The 15,505-nt window shown below is 39.0% G+C and overlaps 1 protein-coding gene across 3 annotated transcripts in view; it reads left to right on the top strand.

Annotated features, from left to right (window-relative positions):
* TSPAN12 (tetraspanin 12) overlaps positions 1 to 15,505 on the top strand; it is a 43,052-nt gene that overhangs the window by 22,898 nt on the left and 4,649 nt on the right. For all 3 annotated transcript variants that reach the window (XM_030478897.1, XM_030478896.1, XM_030478898.1), the window contains 3 exons: positions 5,889 to 5,963; positions 9,662 to 9,769; positions 12,653 to 12,796. In XM_030478897.1, the coding sequence (XP_030334757.1) occupies positions 5,889 to 5,963; positions 9,662 to 9,769; positions 12,653 to 12,796 (327 nt within the window). The remainder of the gene's footprint in view (positions 1 to 5,888; positions 5,964 to 9,661; positions 9,770 to 12,652; positions 12,797 to 15,505) is intronic.

Below are 15,505 nucleotides of genomic sequence, written 5' to 3' on the forward strand. Positions count from 1 at the left end.
AATAACCTCCTTACTTTGTAAACTGTAACTAATAAAGGGAACCATAGCTTGTAACTTACTGAAGGAGGGAGGACTTCTTATTAGGTTTTGCACAGAAAGAGTCTGGTTCCCGTTGGTGATCTAGTGGTGGTGGCCAGGGTGCAGACAGATGTCTGGATGGCTTGTGTCTCCAAAGAACAAGGCTGACGCTCTCAGGCTGTTAGCCACTGGGAAATGCTATGCATAACCCTGTTAAAATCTTCTGGCATTTGTTTTACATACCATATACTCTAGTCTTTCAGAGATTCCCGTAAGGTTTCATTCTGCAGCTGCCTTACCCTTGGAATCTCATTCAGACCCTGCCCTTCCTTCCCAGAGCTTTCCTTGCCTCTCTTGCCATATGGACCTTGTTGCCCGAGAAGGTGGTGTGAGCGCCAGACAGAAAGTCTGAGGAGGCTGGACTTGCTGATCAGCTACTTTTCGTTTGCTCTGACATAAAGACATAAGGATTGTGTTTTCTCTTGAGTCTGAAGAGGAGAAAAAATGTTTTATGTCTTGTGTGAGAAAAGAAAAACTCTTGGGAGGAGAGTGGAAAACCGTGAAAAAAGATGTTTATTAAATGAAATGCAGAGTATGTGAACGATGATTCATTAATAAGTATACTGATCCTTCAAAGAAAGGCTCATTTGCTCAAAAATGGAAGGATTTCTACAGTCTTGTAGACCAAATTCTCCAAGTGAGCATGACTGAGCATGTGCTCGGGTCTTTGATTCTCCTTGTGCATGGGCTAACAGCCCACTGATTGTATGGGTTATAGTAGCTGAATGCTGATGAGGCATTCCATAGGTCATTGGCAAAAAATTACCATGCCCAGCTGTGGCAGAGCAAAAAAACCCACATGGTATCACTTCAGGAACATATTTGGGTATGCATGGCTTTGTAGTATGGCTATCCTTACCTGCCTGGCCTGCTTGGCATCAGAGGGCCATAGTGAGTTGTTGGTCACTAAGTACCCATAGCCAGTAACTTTCTGTGAGGGCCTCTGCTCTTAGCTTCATTTCTGGCATAATGCTTCCGCTAAGTTTGGAAGGGCACCCTTTGAGGAAGTCATGTGGTTTTTGTATCTTTGCCAGTGGGATGATTGCGATGGCTGATAATAGGGCACGGGGTATTTACGCTGCCCTGGATATTGCACTGAAGTAGACTACTGCAGGACGCAAGAATTTTAACTCTAGTTTTCCTTTGCTAGATGTAATGAGGATTTAATATTTCCACTGTCAAAAAAAAAAAAAAATTATCAGAAATCTGTGTCTTTGAAAATACTTTGGAGAAGGGTATTTGAAATGGTGACTGAGGTGGGAGGAAGAGTAAAATTTTTAGACTCCCTCCATGTACTGCGTTTTCTGAAGTCCCAGTTTTTCCTATGTCCTGTTGCCATGTTAGTAACAAAAATAGAGGTTATTTTTCACCAGTTCTTATCACCTGTTGCCTGAAAAGCATAGACAAATTATATTAAGTGATTAATTGCAGGAATCGTGACATATTCAGCCAGATTCACTCATAAACCGCTACTGAGTGTGCCAGGAATTGAGCACTCCTGACTAGCTATATCTGGACACATCAGGGCACTGTGGAATCAAGCCTTCTGTCCTGAGAAAGCACATCTTCTGTCCATAAGGTAAAGGACAAGACAAAACACAAAGCAAGTCAGACAACTGTAGGTCCACTTCTACAGGGAATTCATATATAAGACAGAAGGATAGTGGGATAATGGATATACTGAATGGAAATCCAATGATGATGAAATTCAGCCACAGAAGGGAGGTCCTTCTGTCTTAAGAGCAAAACCTCTTCTGAGGCTGTTATAGTAGCTGAGCATGATCTGGTAGTGTCTCTGCACTAGCAGGTTGTACTCACTGTGGTGGGTTTCTGTCCTGTTGCTGTTTGTGGTTTCTGCATCAGAGTTTTCAGGGTAGGGTGAGGATGTCGGGTGGGGTCGCTTTTACCCTGTTCCACATGAAGAGTATTCCAGCAGAACAGGGTCTGGTGATTACACACCAGACAGGTAATTGCACCTGATATTCAGTCAGGGAATATATTTAATATCTTGGCCCTTCACGCCTCTGTTTTTGGTTCTCTCTGAAAGTTGTTTTCACATAATGAGTTTATTTCTGTTCCTGCTTCTTTCCAGTTGTTTAAGCCTCTGCAGGCTGTCAGTGCTGCAGCTCTGTGCTCTGAAGATGGAGCCACATGCATATACCCATCCATTGCTGCAGAAAAAAAGCCCAGGTGCTTGTGCAAGGTTCTAGGTATTAGAGATGCTCCTGTTGGAAAGCTGCTGCTTTACTGAATTGCTGCTTGCCTTCCTTTCTCCCCTGTGGCCAGTGGTGGTGAGTAAGCTTAATGAGGACCTTGCAGAAGAACTAGCCTTGCTAATTGACACATCCATTTGACATTGCAGGGCTGCTGAAGTTTAGTATCTTGGCCACATCCGTATATATGTGACCTAGTGAGGAGCAGTAAATATCTACTGCATATTTTTTTTTTTTTTAATTTAATTTTTTTTTAATTGGCAAATATTCTTGCATTGATTTGTTACTCTCAAAAGAGTGTTTTCTGCCAGCATTTCAGTCATTCACCTTCTCTCTAGGAAGCAGTGTTTTAGCTTTTTCCACAACCCCGCTGGTTTAGGTTTTTCCTCCTTGCTGGAGGAAATCCTTCAGTGAAATGGACTCTAACAGGTTTGTGACAGGATGAAGGAGCCACTTCAGTTTTCTGATGACTTTGCATAGTCTGTCTAAGGAGAGAAGTACAGTGATTAGCAATTTCCTACAAAAGAGGGATGTTAAGAGTCTATAGTATTTGCCATGTGAATAGTCTCTTAGTTCTTGAAGTGATTGTGGTTTTGCATTAATTGCTTGTAGATTTTTTTATTTTATATATAATTATTATTATAATATATAATTATTATATATGTATTTTATTTTATATATAACTTGTAGATATCTTTGCAAAAACATTTGCTCCCTTTTGTGCCTTCTCCTATCCTACCCTCTCCCTGCCCTCAAAGCCCCAGAAATAAAAGAAAACAACTCCAAAAAATCAGTACAAAATATCTCAGTAAAGTATTCTGAGGGAGCTGTGCTGTAGAAGCTAGTATCAGTGACCTGCTGGCGCAGTTTTGTGCATAGCGCACAATAGCACTCCTCACGGAGTTAGTCTCCTTTACAGAATGTAGCCACTCAGCCCATAGGAAGAAATATTAAGTCTTGCTTCAAAACCACATTCGAGTTTCTGGCAAAAAGCAGAAGTGTGTAAATGCAGGAAGATGCATTTAGCATTCAGACTCCTGTGGGAATCTAATTGGGGACAAGGAATAATTTTGAAATCAGTAACAATTTCTGGTTTTGGAAGATGGAAATTAGGGGTAGTAAATTTCTATAATGGTTACAGGGTTTTTTCCACACATACACAACTGACATAATGTAATGGTTTGCAAAACAAATAGTACTTTAGAGAGAGGTATAATATTCCCCTTCAGTAGCAGAGGGAAACTGAAGCTGCTTTGTACAAGTTTGGTGTGCTTGCAGTTGTTCATTTCCTAGTGTGTGCTTTCATGTGCGTAAACACTTTGTGTTTTGTCTTGTCCTTTGCCATATGAACAGAAGATGTGCTTTCTCAGGACAGAAGGCTTGATTCTACAGTGCCCTGATGTGTCCAGATATAGCTAGTCAGGAGTGCTCGATTCCTGGCACACTCAGTAGTGGTTTATGAGTGAATCTGGCTGAATAGTTTTCTGTCTGGGGCTAGATTCAGTTACTAGAGAAGATCTTGGGTTTGGCTCTTCTGTCTCCAACTGCTACCACAAACTTTCCTAACTAAACAAAAACGATGAAGTTTCAGATGTTAAGGTTGGTGAATGAAATGTTGCAAGGAACTGGCAATGAAGAGTTTTCCAGAGAATGCCATATGTATACCCCCACATATATCGCTTTTACCACGATCAGTGAGCTTGGCATAAGATTTGGGGATAGCAGGCAGTCCCAGGCTTGTTATCCAATTAAGAGTATAAAACCACTAAAACTTTCTTTGTCAGCTCAGTACTCAAATTTGCTTTTCATCAAAATGTTTAGTTGTTTTTCTTGTCTAAAATGTCAGTATTAGCCATAATGTCCTTAAACTTTTTTTTTTAATATGAATTAAAAGAGCTAAAGCATGTGATATTCTTACCCCTTTTGAAGTGAATATTTGCAAAGTATGCAAAGTATTTGCATAATTTGCAGGCACTATAGTGATAGTGGATACATTGCCCAGAAGCTCATGATCTTATTTTTTAGAGAAAGCATCATTGTTTTTCCAAGGTACGACTAAAATTTTTTCCTCTTTTGGACCTGTGGAGGATGAACATGCTGGTTATTGAAGGCCTGTACCGGAGCTCTTCATGTGCTTACATTGTTGATTTGTAAGGGTATGCAATGTGTTCAGCTATAATGACTATGAAGATGCAGTGTAAAATGGCAGAGGCTAGCAAAATTGGATGTCTTCTTTCAATATCATCTTTATTGAATTGACCTTTGAAAGGGGAGGGCACGAATACAGGTTTCTCTTCAAAATTCACATATATATTTTTACATGCACATTTTTAATTTGGCCATTTGTGTCTGCAAACCTGATTCAGGGAGTTAGATTTGATCAGCAAGTAGGAGTTAAGGATGGCGCTGTTCAGTGGCTGCTAAGGTATCTGTGGATTACTCAGTTCCAGACTGGGTGGATGAAAAAGGTGCCATGTAGGTGACTGTTAAATCCTACTACTTGTGGATTTATAGTCTCTATTTTAAATAATACAGCTTATTGACCCTTTAATAGAGAAAAAAAAAAAAATCATTTATCCTTAATACATGTTTTATGTCTTTTATACCTGTCCTAAATAGATTCCAGAATTAAATGACTAAATTAGGAGCCTTTTGGCAGGTACCCTATTAATTGAATTACAGATTTATTCTATTTTACATTGTGGTTTGATTTCCAAATAAAATCCATGATGACAGTAACTTTAAATCTTGTGTACTGAGAACAAGGGGGAGCTCGGTCCATTGACATGGAAGAAAGTTTGGAGTCGAGGATGAATGGAGCTATATTCTGCTTTAATCAAAAGATAAATGTATTACTTTTAATAGAGAACACCAATTAAAGTAGTCTTAATTTCCATGCAGCTTTATCCTGAAATTCAAAAGGGTTTGTTGATGATAGTTCTGCTCTTTTTAAACACAGCAATCAGTTTTTCTTAACCATCATCATCAGACCAGTACAGCTCCTTCACTTATACATGTATTTTCTATTTTAAAATAGTTCAGTGGTCAGAACTTGTGCCTTTATGCTTGATCTCAAATATCTAAATCACTTTGATGAGAACAGAGCTTTCAAGAACCTAGTTTGCTTCTGTATTGTCAATTTTCTCTTTTTTATGTTTATTTTTTTCTTTTCCCTTTTGGCTGTTGGCATGATTTGGATATGTTGCTTAAATGGATAGAACTGAAAAAAGAGGAGGTTTTTTCCACCTGTATGAGAGGAAAAAAGATTGTCCTCTTTGCAACTGTTTTAGTGTAATGTGTCATGATAGCCTTGTACTCCTGTACAACAACTTGTACAACAAGGAAATGAATTTATTTTCCCATTGTAATATTCACATGCTTCATGTTAAGTTTGTATGAAATCACATGACTTAAACTTTTAGAAAGTTTGCTGTGTGAATCTTTCATGTTTTGGTTAAAAATATGTATTTTAGATTCCATGTCTTCAGTCATGTGAAATGTTAATAATGTTTCAAGATGTCCTTCAATATTGTTAAGTCTTTTTTTCAAAGTTAACCTGAATATCAAAAATAACTAAGACCATTCTGTTTTCTGCAGTACTTTGGAAGCTTGCTTGTAATATTCTGCGTTGAACTGGCCTGTGGTGTTTGGACCTACGAGCAGGAAATAACGGTGAGTCAGAAAAGGAGGCTGCATTTTTTCAACAGAAGAAAACAAAGATTTCCATTAGCTAGCTGTTTTCTGATTGCTGCAGTGTTTATCTTTGTTCATTATTCCAACAGTCTAATTTCAAGTGACTGGCTCTTTTTTAAACAGAGAATTCTTGTTGGAAATCTTGTCTGTCTGGAAGGTCCCTTCTGAGTTTCTCTCTACCTTCTCTACAGCTGAGAGCCAAATCCTGCAGCCCCTGATTTAAGGACTTTATTTTTCGTTAATTCTCACTTAGGCAGGTTCTCATTAAAGTCAATGGAGATTTTGAGGATAAAGTATGAACTTAAGCCTTAAGGTAAGTATTTTGAGAGAGGAGATGTGAGAATTTGAAGGGATTTTGCCCCAAAAGTTCTTAATGTTTTAGAGAGCTGAGTGTACTACGTTGTAAACAGACAGTATGTTCTTTCAACAGAGAACTTGCTGTCTGCTGAAATCTTCACACTGCCTCCACAAGCTATAAATGCCAGTTTTAAGCAAAACATGTCTTAGCTATAAAACACTCTTCTGTAAACTTGTGAAGAGGTTTTATCTCTGTCTAGTTTTTATAGCTGTACCAACCTTTAATTTTCAAACTGAAAACTTGTAACCAGCATGCAAGAAAATGGGTAAGTGTAGAGAAATGTTATTCTGCTGGCTGCTATGTCCTTATGTCTTGTACTCAGTCTGGTATTTTTTTATGAGTAATGATATGCGCAATATCCTGGTCTTTCCAACAGTGAGTAGCAATTGCATTGCAGTAAGATGGGAGAGAGTCTTTTGGGACCAAAGGAATTTCTGGCAGATTTGAAGTCTGAAGTTATGTGGCAGCACTTTGCATCAGCAGTATAGATTCCAGAGGGGTGTTCTAATATAGCAGCAATAAAAGCTATCCCTTTACTTTAAATGTCAGCTTACATTGATGCATTTTAAAACTGGGAATGCAGGCAGAGACATGCTTCATCCTATGGGCACAGCTGCCATCTGGGGGGGGTTTGCCAAGGATGACAGTTATAACTAACATCCATCTGTTGGGGGTGTATTTTGTCTTTCCATCCAATTTCCTCCTCTTATTCCCTTTGTTCCAACACTGCTGCCTTTCATGCGATGAGGTGGGCCAGACTCAGGTTTCTTGCTGCTGAAAACTGTTAGGGAATGTGGCAGTCTGGAAGAGCACAGTTGGCTTTCAGTGGTTCTTTAATACCTGTGCAGATAACTTTGCTAGAGCATGCTTTCTCCTACTCTTTGTTAAAGAAGACTCCCTGTTATACCCATGGGGGTGACTTGTCATATTAGTTTCAGTGTAACATAAAATCACATGAGCCACTGGTGGCTTTTAAAAAATCAGTTGGCATTAGTGTAGGTGGGCAGGTGATGTTGTCAAGAATGTCACTGGCGGATAACTGCCTCTGCTGATCCAATATGGGCTCTCCTTGGCGTGTGGACAAGTTGCTCTAAGAGTCCTTGTATAAACGATTTTCCTTTCAGCTCATGATAGCTCTCAGCCTGAAGTGTGCCTCATGACTAATTTGTCCACCCACAAGATTGAAAAGCCAGTGTGGGTTCTCAGCTTGCTTGGGTATTGGTCAAGCTTTGATACTCATTGGAAAAATAATAATGAGTAAGTAGATCTCAGTGGCAAACTGAGCTTTACAGAACTTATGCTAAAATCAAACCATGCTACAGAGAAGTGTTGTTGGCGTATAGTCAAACAAATGCATCTCGAGATCATGTGTTATTGTGCACTACTGCATGCATGAGCTGATGGGAAGCTATTTAGTAGATGCATCGATAGTCCTTAGTGTGACATGTTGGCGTTCTTGGAGCAGTCAAACCGATTCTGATACCTCTCCTTAGCTCCAGAATTCAAATTTCCTTCCTGCAGTAGGGTCTAGTTTGTTTTGACTTGCTTTTAATTTCCTTCTCTCACTTCTTGATTATTTTTTTTTTCTTGCTTTCCATTGTTTTCATAAAGAAGTATGCCTTGTGTTACATGCGTAATCTTGGACTGTATTCAACTCAAATAAGATAATAAAAACATAGTCTGTCAAGTATGAGCTTAACTGCAGTGATATCAAATAATATCCAAAGAAAGCAGAGTGCTAACTTCCAATGCAGTGGAAAGAGAAATGCATTGAGTACAAACCCAAATTACTCTATTAGAGTGACCAGTATAAATGTTTGTGGTAGAAATGTTCTGTGATACTGTTTTTAAGTATCCTTAGTATTCTACTGCTAAAATATTTTTCATGTGGACAGTTGTGAATTCAATGCTTTATAGCTTAAGAAAGAAAAACACTGCTAAGTGAAAGATGTGTTAAATTTCTAGGATATTATTAACATATTCATATTCATGACATATCAAGCTTTACCAAAGTTTCAGTAATGTAGTATAACTTAGCAGTGGTAATGAAACATTATGAGATGTTCTTACTTGGATTATGGGGTCAGTCAGGCAGTGATTGTCCCTGTTTTTTGTAGAGCATCTGGCACAACAAATTCCAGGCTCCTTGGGAAGTATAGTGATAATTTTTTTTTTTCTTAAATACCATTTATTGCTGTTTTCAGAATGCCCTTACTTTTGACTCCAAATTGAACAGGATAGGTAAGTCACAGCTGCTAGAAGAGCTGGGCTCCTCCGTCCCCCCAGTGAAAGCTGCAACTGTGATTTCTTTCACCATAATTGTTAAGGCTAGTGGGAACAAGGCAAAACTCAGCATAAATGCTGTGCTGCAAAGTCTTCAGCTCCTTGTTTTAATTTGGCACACTGAAATTTGCACTGCCGAAGTTAGTTATCTTGACTCTTAACTGCATTGTATGCCAAGTGCCATAGGACTTGCTTCTATTGTTTCTAAATACATTGCTGACTGAGGGTCGTAGTCTGTCAATGGAGAGCACCAGCACCTCAATTGTGAGTAGTCAAATTTGAAAGAAAAATACTTAAAGTATTCTTCTTTCAGAAGGAAAGATTTACAAGGCTGCATGTGAAGAAAAAAGTTCATGGGGCCTGTGTGTATGCACTTCCTTGTTACTATTGGGCAAGATACTGAAATCGAGTACATTCAGGATACCTGCATGGAAAGCCAAAAGGCCACCAAAAAGACTCAGGGTAGAATTCATCTCAGATAATTCTATGTATTTAGAAGTTAGACATTTAAGTTTGTCGCTTTACAAAGTAAAGTGGATTTGAGACTTCAATGGAATGATTCATCTGCTCTGTTTAAAGTATTTATCTTGAGATGAACTTCCCCTGTTCATCTCAATATGGCTGCCTGTTTCTTTCTATTGACTAAGATGACACCAGCGAGATAGCTAAACTGGGGCAGACAGATGCCACCCCTGATGACTTGCATGGTGCTCTGTTCAAGTTTTATGCCAGGTAAAAAATCTGGTGATGTCATAACTGGATTGTACCCATCTGTCTCTGAATCTCTGCAAAATGCATCTCCTTTTCCAGTGTACCTTAATTTGTAAGCAAAGGAAACAAATAACTTTTTCCTGATATCTTAATAAAGCCTCATAAAGTTTCAATATCATAAAAATTGAAGCACTTATTTTACTCTTCAATTCAAAGCTGTTTTGGTCATTGCGCTGGAAAGATCTCAGAATCGATGGAAGTTCTGGGTTTGGAGCCACAAGCCAGCTGATATGCTGTGTGAATTGCTTTTCTGTCCTTGCTTTAGGTTCCAGTGCAGTGGTCCGATATGATCACACTGAAAGCCAGGATGACCAATTATGGCCTACCTAGGTACCAGTGGCTGACCCATGCTTGGAATTTCTTCCAGAGGGAGGTAAGATGACAGTTAATTCATGAGCTGAAGTAATACATGCATGGTAAATGTTATTTAACTGCTAAAATAAAAGGTTTGGTTTTAAGTGAATAGGTAAATAAATGCAAGTTCATTCCCTGTGAAACCCTGTGTAGTGATGATATCTTTTAACATCACTTGATACCCAACTCTTGAGCTTACGTATGCCCTAAAAATACTAAAACACCAAAAAAAGAATGTTAATAAATTCACTTAAATTGTTGACACTGTCTCCTTGTCTGCCAGTAAGGTTAGGACACCAATACCTTTTAGGATTATGATAACATTTAAGAAACTGATGTATGTAAAATTTAAAATCTGCAAGTAAAGTGAAACAAACATTTCTATAGGCTGTTTTAATATTAAACCGTGCTCCCTTTCCTTGTAGAGTCTGTTAGTTTCCCTTCATGGAGCTGCCCTGGTTAAGATAATGTGTTTAGCTGGAAATGAGGGGGAAAGCAAGTTTCCAAAAAGATGCAAACACTGTCTCTTTGGCTGAGGTTTGAGAAAGTGATCAGGGTTTTTATTTCCTTTGACTGGAGGGGTGGGAAACAAACCAAAAAGCTTCCTTGTCTATTCACAGCTTTGCCCTGTAGGCTACTAAAATTCAGAACTGTTTTTAAAGAATGAAGTATTATGTTACAAAAACATGAAATTGCCCAAGGTAAAACCCATTAACTCCAAATATAACTCATGTGCAGGAAGAGAACTCTTTAAGTGCCTGTCATTGTGTTGCCCTTGTTGAAATCTTGAAATCTATCATTGTTGCACAGATTTCCTGTTTATTTAAACATTTCCTGGCAGCACTTGGTTAGTCTGTATTTATGCTAAAACCTGAAAGAAAAAGCGAGGACTACATGAGGTTAAACACACCCCCACCCTTCCCAGTCCCCTGCTTTGGCTATGCAAGTGCTCTGTGAAATCAAGTAATTCTTCATACACAGATAGAGTGTTTGTGTCTGTTCTGTACCTGAGATAGTATAATTAAATGGCCTCGTTTCCCTTGCATAGGCCTGGTACTGTATCTTTTTTTAAATGTATGGGTTGATTAAATTTAGAAGTTGCTTTTTATCCTCCTGCTTGTAGTGTCATCATAATGGCTGGTTTTAATATGAATAAAAATAAATGTAGAAAAAGGAATCTAATAAAACTTCAACAATGCCTTAACTCTTCCAGGGTAGGAAAGGTTCCTTTAGAACTTAGATTTCCTATATTCCATCTCTGGTTAGAGGAATGATCTGGGAAAGTTTGAAGTGAACTAAGAAGTCTTTTTTACAGCTCCTACTTAATTGGTGGACTGTCAATTTTATTCTGTCTATTCATAATTCAGATGGTGGACGTGAGAGCCTGATATGTGCTTTATGTTTGAATGAGCACTATGCCTGGGGCCCTTCTCAGCACTATTTTTTTTTTTTTTTCCAAAAGAAAAAATTGTAATTTACAATTTTGTTCGCAAAGATTCAGCCCTGATCAGCCTTGTGCTTGCTCTTCTGTATCTTTTCCCATCTGAGAGAGATGGGAAATATGTTTTCCCGCTAGCCTTCTTGCTGGTCTAATATCAAGAGTTGTGACTATACCAAGGAAGATGAGAAGGGTCAGTTGAAGTCAGGAAGGAAGAACTGGGCAGGAGGAAGAAAAGATTTGAGATTAAGAAAAGGATGTTTAGTGAGGTGCTCTGTGCAATTACAATGAGGAGCCAAAGCTTGAGCATTGAGGGGATTTTGACCGACTAACAAACTGATAAAAAACAGCTCTAGTGAAAAAGGAAGAAGTGGGATTTGTAAGGTCAAGGCACAGTGTGTGCTAACCTGGTGTTGGGGCACTGATTTGCTTGGTTGTGACCGAAGAGTGGCATGGTATACAGGACTCTGGCTCTGAAGCGGGTAAGAGGGGCAAATGTTCCCAAGCCCATGGGTCAAAGGGACCAGGTGATGACTTACAAACTCAGGCTGGTACTAGAGAACATCCAGATAGAAGAAAGCAGCTTCCTCTTCCTGCAGCAAGGCTTTTTTTTCTTTTTTTTTTTTTTTCCCCCCTCAGTTATATCAGTTTGCCATCCAATTCCAAACAAAATTTAATATAACTGCTTTAGCCCTTTTTTATGTGAAAGCAGTTAGGAATGTCATAGGCTGGTGATTTGGCTTTAATTCTCTCGGTGTGTTTTGCAGAGGAGAAGACAGGTTGTTAGACCAGGTGGTTTTTATAGCCAATTATGACTCATCTGCTTTGCAGCCAGACTTCTTGCTTTTATGGTTTATTCTGTTGCAGTTTTTATTTTAGTGTGATACCCCTTCCTTCCCCCTTTTTGCTTTCAGCATTTGTCATTTCCATACCTTTTCGCTCACTTTTAAAATCTTTTTTTCTTTTTCTGTATTCAGATAAATCTGTGGTTTTTCTCATCTTGTTTTTGACAGATGTGTCCATAGTTTTAGCCCTGCAGGAATAGTCTTCACTAGTAAGACCTTAATCACCTTTTCCTAGTACTTCCTTCAGCCACAGGTATACTTGTTTATTAGTCACCTTTTTGACATAAAATTATAATGTGTTAGCTCCTTGTAGTAAGGGTAGCAGAATTACAGGGTAGGACAATTTCTGTGAAGCATCCTTTGAGGGAGCAGTTGGGATTTAAAGGACAGAGCAGTATCATTGGCTGTTTCTGAGCTGCTCATTGTTCACTACATTTTTCATGTCACCTTTATGTCAAAACACAGCCAAAGAAGGTATGTGGAAGCTCTTGTAGGTGTTTTTAGTCCTACGTAAATGTTTTGGGAGTCATTAATAGAATTTATTTAGCTTTTTTGATGACCTACTTTTATGAAGAAGTAGCATCATTATTGCTGATCTTGGCTAATCCTTCCTTTGCAGTTTAAATGTTGTGGGGTGGTGTACTTCACAGACTGGCTGGAAATGACAGAGATGGACTGGCCGCCTGACTCCTGTTGTGTCAGAGAGTTCCCAGGGTGCTCTAAGCAGGCACATCATGAGGATCTCAGTGACCTTTATCAGGAGGTAAGAAGAAAAGTGTGCATATTTCAGAAGGCTTTGTACATTCTTCCTGATCCAGTCATTTTTCAAACTCATCATTTGCAATGCAGCAGGAGGGTTTGTTGAGTAATCGTGTTTGTTTATTATTGATTAATGCTGAAGCAGAGGGAGAAAGGAAGAAACGAAAAAGGAGAGAAACAACCCACCCACCCTTACGTGGAAGTGATATGAGTTGTTAGCAGTGCAGTTAACATCTGAGATGTGCTTAAATATTTGTTTTATATTGGGTAGGTTGGAGCTGAAATTTGCTCCAGTCAGAAATTAAAAAAAACCCCAAATAGTTTTTAATGTAATGTCCAGTCTCCAGATTGCCAAACAAGGAGAAATTCTACTTGCCATGAAGTAATGAGGACTGGAGTGGTATGTTGTACAGTGAAGGATGCTTTTGAGAAGTCCTTTGGAAGATGAGAGCTCTCTTGTTAACGAGGTCATGCAAGGAGGCAGGTAATTCAGTTGCTCCACTGTGAGAATGCACGGAAACTTCATGTAAAAATGCTCTTTCTCTCTAACTCTACTACATTACACTATGATTACTATTTAAAAAGAAAAAAATCTTAAAGCCTTAAAACCAGGAGAGGACCTGTTTAAAGTGGGTAAGGGAGGTGATCATGGTAGCAAGTCATTACTGTTCTTAGGATGAAAATTATGCAAAGAAGTAAATATGTTCTCTACTAAACAGTTTTAACTGTTCTCACAAAAATGTTGTCTAAAGTCACCTTTGCCTGGAGACTGCTTTGATACCTACCATTTTTTTTTATGCTAACAGACCTCTGAAGATGTTTAATGATGTGCATTCAGTAATAGCAGAATGACCAACAGGCCAGGTAGTCCAGTAGTGGCAAGACCCATGCCTCAGTCAAGTAGTTATGAGATTCTGAGAAGAGATATATTCTTCATTTGCTTTCTTTAAAAGTAATATAGGGTGCATAGGAAGGAGGATGAGCCCGAGAAGTGTACTTCCAGATGCTGCAGCCTGAACGTTTTTCCAGCAGACAATGCAACTCTGCATTATGGAAGATGACCCAAAGAACCATCTTATCTTGTCCCAGTCTCTTACCACTTTCAAAACTTTCTTACAAGAATCTAATTATGTAACTCTTTTTGAGGTGCTATGGAGAGATACCTCTGAAGCAGGGGAGATCCACTGTAAAAACAAGCTAAGATGAACATTAGCTATTGCCAGGAAACAGTCTGGTTTTGGGGAAATGCATTTGTATGGCATTGACTCTACAAGCAGAAATTATGTAATTTATTATGGGCATTCAGACATCCATCCTAGGCCTGGTGTGATTCTAGGAGGAAAAGAGAAGGAAGAGCTGCCAAAAGGCCAGTGCCTCAGAAGGCCAGTCTCTGTTAGGGAACCTTAACGACAGTGGCAGAGCCTGTTTTCTTTCCACCAGCTGCTTGTAGAGACTCTCCTGCCCTATGGCGAGGCTCACAGCACTGGTTGGACTGTAGAAGTGTCAGTCTCTGAATCGCAAAGCACTTTGGAAGGCCCCAGAAGAAGCCTAGCCTCTTGCTCATGCTTGAAGAAGAACGAACTGTGGCTCACTGTGCAATAATAGTTGCTTTTTGTAATACTGCTGCCAGTATTGACGCCACACAGACCAACTCTGCCATAGAGAGCACTCAAGGTGTGTAAGTGTGTGGAAGCTGCAGAATGTTTGTTTGCCTTGAGCATCTTTCCTGCTTATGTGAAAAGGCAAGAGTATGCAAGCAGTGTCACTCAATGAAAAACAAATTGTTGAGCTTGGGAAGCTCAGAAAATTCTGAGGAGAACTAGTCCATGGAGTGTCTTGTTGAAACTGCAAGGTTTTCTTACATCATCTCTTCTGTTAATATTTCATTCCCATAGCCATGTTCCAGGAAGGTGGTTCTCTGTGCTGCACTTTGTATGTCGAAGTTCTTTCGGTTCTACTTGTAGAAAATTAACAGCCAAAGATGATGATGATGTAGAACATAAGGGCTCTGTTAAGACCCACTTAATAAAAAGAAAGCCTGCCTGGCTTTTTTATAAAAGAAACCTGAAGGGCACATTTATTGTTCTTCCCTTACCGTACCCCAGAGCATTTTGGATAGATTCAGCTTTCAGAAAAAAATATTTTTGGTTCTGTACTGCATAATCCATTAAAAAAATGGACAGGCTGTATTCTGTTTTACCAGCTACAAAAATACTCTGTTGCTTTTTGAGATGTACAATATTTGGTTGGCAGAACATTTTTTTTCCCATGGTCTTTGCCTGTGGGTTGTTTCACAGGCTCATAGAGTGTGCTTGCTAATATGTTTATCAGTATCATGCAAAACCAGCTTATACTTGCAAGGCTAATCGGTCTCACTTCTGCTTTGGAGATTTGAAGGAGAAAAGCTTTTTTAGAAAGTGATTCCAAACAAACTTGTCATAATTTGGTGGTTTGAGAGGGAGCCTGATGGTATTAGACTCGCTAGCCTAAAATTGGCTTATGTAAATGCTTCGCAAGTTCATTCTGGTGCTTCAGAAAAGTTCTTTGTAGTACTTCAGAAAATTGAAGTTTCGTTTGGCTGCGATAAAGTAGGTTTTTTTTGTAGTTGTGCTGTAATTTTCTGCTGGGATTTTGGAGCCTTCTTTAAGTTAGAATCCTTCACAATACAATTTTTGTAGAAAGTTGGCTTAGAGTTTTGTTTGAGAGTATTATT

The sequence above is a fragment of the Strigops habroptila genome, chromosome 3 (assembly GCF_004027225.2).
Source record: "Strigops habroptila isolate Jane chromosome 3, bStrHab1.2.pri, whole genome shotgun sequence".
NCBI classification, from domain to species: domain Eukaryota; kingdom Metazoa; phylum Chordata; class Aves; order Psittaciformes; family Psittacidae; genus Strigops; species Strigops habroptila.